The sequence below is a fragment of the Erigeron canadensis genome, chromosome 6 (assembly GCF_010389155.1).
Source record: "Erigeron canadensis isolate Cc75 chromosome 6, C_canadensis_v1, whole genome shotgun sequence".
Taxonomy (NCBI): Eukaryota; Viridiplantae; Streptophyta; class Magnoliopsida; order Asterales; family Asteraceae; genus Erigeron; species Erigeron canadensis.
The window spans coordinates 6,303,224-6,310,021 of NC_057766.1; the positions used below are offsets into that span (position 1 = coordinate 6,303,224).

Consider the following 6,798-nt stretch of genomic DNA (forward strand, 5'->3'; position numbering starts at 1 on the left):
TTGCATTCAGGCTATTATAAAACAAAAAACAAAGAATCGAACTTGTTGTACACATAAACAGAAGTATATGATTCGCACCTCGAAAAGTTCTCTCCATCTCGAAGAATAACTAAAAAGGTTAATTTCTAATGTCAAAAGATTATTTTTGAACTTTACACTAATGTCAAACAATGAAAGCAGATTAGACATTGGATCTGGTGCTATAATGAAATTATGTAAACCGAATTCGAATATATGGACTTGAAAATGTACGTATGTCCCATATGAATTTCACTTCAATTTTTCAAATGGCCTATACCAAAACAAAGTTCATATAGATTCTTAGTAGATTTAAAACTGGACACGGGGTTTACGATATTATCAATATTAGATCTTCATACATATAACTATATAAGTCATAAAAGCTTATAATTTTGAAGATATACGGTTTTAAGTGTTATATTTTGCAAGTTGCAGTACAATAATCATAGGTTCGTCACTGTCATTATTAGCCGAGACATATTGATGAAATTGTTTGTCGTAGTCGTTCCACAAGGCACATGCTATAATAATTACTATATTATAGAATACTTTGAAACCAGTTGTACTCATAATGTAATATTATTATGAAAAATAATTAAGAATTAAAATATAAACATACTTGTGATCATGTACTTGATATTCAAGTATATGTATTTGATCATGATACGAGCCTATAACACGCATATGTTCATTTTCAATAACCTGTCCTATGATAATTAAATAACAATTAGGATTGTTTCTATAACAATTAAGACTCTTGATTTGAGTGGCAACTGTAACTTTAAACATTAATACGCAATTTGGATTTAGTATTCGAGTAACCTTTTGTTGTAAATTGTGTTTTGTTATGTGATCGTCCCACGTTCTGTGATTCCTATTATGTTTAGGATAATGATGTTGTATATCGTCATATGTTATTATGTTTGGGATATGTATCTAAAGTTCAAATTGTGTTTATATTAAATATTAAACTAAATATTAATATTTATAATTTATAAAAATCTAATCTAATATTTGTTAATAGGTAATTAGGTTTTGAAATATTTTTTTGTATAATATGTCAGAACATTTTTTAGTTTATTAAATGATTGTATGTAAATTTTAAAAAATTATCTCAAGCTGATGCTAAAAATAAATATAAATTAAGTATTCAGGGCTAAAAAGTGTAAATTATTGATGGAAAATAAAAATGTGTAAATTAATGAGACTTTTTGTACAAATAAATATAAATACCAATATAATAATATACTTAGATAATGATTATTATGATTTTTAATTTGAAATTTAATCTAAATGATTACATAAGCGAGAATCAATTTGATAAAATTGAATAATTTAATTGGTTAAAAAATCATTAATTCAACTGTCTTATAATATATATTAAAATTAACATTCATTTTAAAGTTCATAACATTTTCTGTCGTAAAACTTAAAAGATTAATGTAGTCATCAAATATATCTACATGAGGGATAGTGATCGATGATTTTAAAATTCTACAACTTTCCTGACTTCTATGAGGTTGTGAGTGTGGAACTACCGATATTGTTATGGTTGGCTAGGCAGCTAGCAATTAGTCATACTGAAATATGATACAAAGGTAAAGATGGCAATTTGGACACATTTATAAAAAGGTTTATTTGGGTCCATATCTCAAAGTGAAAAATAGGTCAAACAAAAAAATCTAGGTAAGAATCAAAAGGGCCAGCAGAGTTGAAATTTGCTATAAGCCCAAAAGTATGACTTCCATCCCAGAGACAGACAACAGCAGAACTTAGCAGAATTTGTTTGGTCGATATAATAAATTTACGGTCACACTGTCAATATTATAAGTTAGTTGATTTCGATGTTATTATCATTTTAGCTTGAATATAACTTCTAGCATCTTGCCAGTTTTTATCGTTCATAGATAATATATATTTGCCTTTAAAAAAAATAAAAAAATACGTGCAACAAATTATAGGATTTACACATATCTGAAAATTTCACCAAAGCTCTTTATATCATAATCAAGCCATAGATAACATCTTGCAAGAACATAGCAATAGAATAAAAACAGATAATATACATGGATAATCAAATCAACCATTCATAGGTACATTTGTCCAAAGTAGATGTCCAATCTAATCAGACCAAAACATAACTCAAAGCTATTTATTGATATAATCATCAAAACAGTAAGCATCAAGGGAAACAATAATGCCAAATTCCATAGTTCGAAATGATCCGTGGTTCATAATCACACTCATCACAAGAAAACCATAAGTACTATGTTACACGTACAACAATCGACACGCTCAGATGCAGTATGAGCTTTTTTAAAAGAAACCGTATCACCCAAACTAATAGTACCAAAGCTGCAAGTTGAGCTGCACCTTTACATCAGCTTATGGATCGTTTTCATATCGATCGCCTCTGTAAGTGTACCTTTTTTAACATGATCCCACCATTTATACAAGAAGTTGTCGACCACTAACCTGAACCAAGGAGACAGCTTCAAACCTTCCTCACCTGCATCTGCCTTCTTTAGCAACTCTTTTAGCTGCTCCTGGTTTACATATTTGATGTCTGCCACTTCATCTGGGTTTGGGTTTACAGCAACATCATGCACGATGAAGAGTAGGTAGTCAACTGGAAAAAATATGTCAACATAAGCTAACTTTTCAGTAAAGGAGGCAATTTTTATCAGTTAAGTCAGATGGATGACTTTAGGTGATCCGACAAGTCTAACAGGTAAAATCAAATAAAACTAGCTGAACGGAAATGGGTTGAAGACTTGAGCAAGTAGAAGTCACCTAAGTGTATCTTAACTGCATACAACCCCCACCAAACTGTTTTAGGGATTATGTAAAAATAGATAGATTATTGTAGTAATAAATAGGTTTTTTATAATTATGGTTAGTACAATATCGATTTATAAATAAACTTTAATGAATGAAGAAAGCTATGCCTACTGGAAAGTAATCCAAGTTGACTCTAAACCAACCTGCCCAACCCACCTATTTAGCAACCTCATAACTTTGGGATAATATGAAATTTAGTTTCTGTCTTATAATGAAATGATGGTGACTGGCCTTTTGTTGCATTCAGGCTATTATAAAACAAAAAACAAAGAATCAAAGGTGTTGTACACATTGGCAGAAGTATATGATTCACACCTCGAAAAGTTCTCCCCAATTCCAAGAATAACTACAGAGGTTGATTTCTAAGGTCAACAAGATTATTTCTGAGCATTAGATTAATATCAAATAACAAAAGTGAAATCTGATATTGAATCTGGTGTTAAAATGTAAACCGAATTCGAATATATATTTCAACTTCGGACATATTATTATGTCCCATATATAAATTCCACTTTAATTTCAAAAGTTAAACAGGCTGCATCATAAAACAGTTTTTATATCCTTACAAATCCTTAAAAATCCTTTAGTTTTACCTCCAACCATACAAACATCCTTACATATCCTTACATCATATACAAACAAAAAAAATAGCATTGGAGAATGCCTAAGGGCATGCCCTTAGGTAAGGACATACATAAAAAAATTCTTTATTTTTGGACAAGCTTCAATAGCAAAAGATATCCATCGACAACTAAGGGGACCTAAAGGCACCCAAGGACACCCTCATTGGAGATAGTTTATTAATTATAGTCATAGCATATTCTGTCTTATAGCGTAGAAGAGTAATGTAGTCATCAATTATATCTACATAGAGGGGAATAATGATCACTGATTTTCAGGTTCTATAACTTTGTGTTCAATATGAGGGTGTGAATGTGGGACTACGACTTTGGGACAGACTAATTGACCATATGAGCGTACCTACAAACTAAATGGTATGCGTTGTAAAAATGACAACTTGCACAGATTTACTTACAAAATGGTTAATTTGGGTCATATTCTATCTCAAAACTGAAAAATCTAAGTAAGAGGCGCAAAGTAGCACAAGGTAAGCATATACACATGATTTGGGTCAAACTCAAACTTTATCTCAAAGTAGTTAAATGGGTCAGATAAAAAACATATATTTACCTATAATTGTTATACTATTGTTTTTGGAAACATTATTTACATATGAGAAGTGCATACATTAGCGAGACAAAGTAGCACAAGGTAAGCATATAATCAATCAAAACAAGATATTATGATTTATAAAATTTAAGGAAAGAACAGGAAAGTTACGTTCATGTTCACCCCACTTTCCATCAGATGGAGCCTTGTATAGCATGCGACTTATGGGAGTAAACTGGTCAACGGGAACATCTTTCGCAGGGATACCGAGCTCATCCAAGAGCTTCCTTTGTGCGGCATTTCTGACCCCTAATTTCCAAGCAAGTGAGCATACATGTTCAATCATAAGTTAACTTTTATTCACACATCAAACCCAAATTGGAGGGTGACGTTCAATCATAAGTAAGGTATAGAATTATGTCATATTGCATACCAAGGACGTTTTCAGGGATAAGCTCGCTTTCTCTATATAGTGGATGACTACAGCACGTGTTGGTCCACACCAAAGGAAATGTAACCTTTGTTCCAGAACGTTGCTACAGATACACCACAGCATATTAGAATTACAACAATAAAATAATTCAGACACAACAAGAACAACAGCTCTATACAGAAACATAATATTTCATCATAGGTGGCAAAATGGGCGGGTTGGGTCATAAGTTAAAACAGTTCGGGAAAACACAGATACGATTAGTACCAATCTGATCGGGTCTGATTGACCCAAAACACTCTTGTCAAAAAATGTATTTGCTTCTTCGATCTTCATGTACATCTAGAGTTTCAAATATAATTGCAAAAATGATATAATCCCAATAACCATAATCCACAATATAATACACTTTGGACGACTTTCAGCCAAATTTGACCCAATTTTTCCTGCAAACCTACATAATTAATTGAAAGTCATCTACCTGGAGGAGTAGCTCGTACTTTGAATTGAACAAAAATACGCTAAATGCTCTATGCAACATCTTTCCTGTTTCAATCTTCTCCATCAAGTGGCCTGCATATTCATGAATTTAAGATGATAATTGTGCCCATGGTAATGATAACACGACAGTTGATAATAATCCAGTAGGATGACATTATTACATATTTACATTAACATCGTTGAAATGCAGAAAAATGCAGCAATTATACCATTTTTAACCGGTTGCACTTGTACTGCCAATACAGCATAACTTAATAAAGACTGCTCAACTAATCAAATACTATAAACATAAACAGAGAGCCCCATAGTGTTCACATAACTTTTTTTTTTACATCTATGAACATCATATTGCCCTGTGAACAAATATTTCATTTCTTAAACGTATAAGTTTAATTTGTAATTTCTAACAACTAGAAGTTCCAAGGTGTTACGCTCCTTCTGCATACAATGAGTTTGAATACTGCCTCCATTTCTAAGGCTACCAAGACACACTTTCAAATGTAGGAACACAGAACTTGTTTCCTTAATATTGCATGTTTACAGTCATACTATCGAATGTCGATATTATAAGAATAAAGTTTGAGTTTGTTTCATTGTTACTGTCATTTTACTATTTCATATAAGTTATAGAATTTGGCTAGCTGTTGTCATCTATATATAAATATATAATACATATTAGCAATTTAAAAAAACAACAAATCATAGGATTAGACATATCCGAAAATTTAACCAGAGTCCTTTATATTAATGGAAAAAAAATCAACAATACTACGTCAATTAAACTTAACTAATACTTGAAACCATTAAAGTAGCATGGTCAGATTAAGTGGTTAACACCCTTGCCTTTGGAGACAAAAGTCAAAGGTTCAATCCTTACCCCATCCAAAGGCCGGAGATCCTATTGTATCATTTAAATAGAAACTAGAAGAAGCCTCTCTATCTTGGTAAAGGTAAGATTATCTACATCTCAACCTCCCCCATACGCTTTCGAGGTATTGGGACCCAAAACACGTGAAAGACGGTATTGAGTGTTACATTTACATTTTATTTATTTAATACTTGAAACCATTAGCTTAGAAACAGACAACATGAAGCATAGATAACTTGTTAAAACAATAACAACAATAACAATACCGAATCCCGACATAAGTGAGTACTATGGCCTATGGAGGTAAGACGTAGAGAGTTTTATCGTTAAAATAGCATAACATTGAAATAAAAAACAGATAATATACATAGATAATCATTTAAAAAAAAAAAAAGAACACTTACAATTGTATTTAGTATCATGGCCAACCACATTGTCCAACTCATCAACCAAAATGCACCTGTATTGTAAAAAAAAAAATGATACAAATCAATCAACTTTAGTCAAATCTTTTTCATTAACATTTTTGACCAAACATCTTAAAAAGAAAGGATCATTGAATTATTATTATTTTTTTTCTTCTCAGGAAAACCAATATTGACCAAAGTAACAACAGATCTGAATAAAAAATGATAATGAAAAAACATACTCATCGTCAAACATGAGACGTCTCTGAACAGCATCCATGCCGGAATCATCACCCATCTTCTTGTTCTTGTTCTTGTTTTGTTGTTGTTGTTAGAGGAATGACGGCGGAGTGAAATACGGAGTACTATGTATGAGATGGCAATGGGAGTTTGGTTTTGGTAGTGGGTGGCGATAGTTATTATATACGAGTATTATAAATTATAAAATGTTCAAAAAAATTTATAAATTATAATTATAATATTATATTAATATTATATGTAACATTGTTTTGTACAAGTTTTTGGGTTTAAAACGTGAACTTAGTGATTTTAGATGA

At 31.4% G+C, this 6,798-nt stretch overlaps 1 protein-coding gene across 1 annotated transcript; it reads right to left on the reverse strand.

The window, feature by feature from the left end:
• Window positions 1-2,064: 2,064 nt before the first annotated feature.
• On the reverse strand, window positions 2,065-6,586 carry LOC122605163 (isopentenyl-diphosphate Delta-isomerase II). Its single transcript, XM_043778056.1, has 6 exons — window positions 6,484-6,586; window positions 6,239-6,294; window positions 4,947-5,038; window positions 4,466-4,568; window positions 4,204-4,341; window positions 2,065-2,650 (listed from the first exon to the last, which is right to left on the reverse strand). Exons 1-6 carry the CDS (start codon window positions 6,537-6,539, stop codon window positions 2,397-2,399), a joined length of 699 nt encoding a protein of 232 aa, XP_043633991.1. The 5' UTR covers window positions 6,540-6,586; the 3' UTR covers window positions 2,065-2,396.
• Window positions 6,587-6,798: the final 212 nt, after the last annotated feature.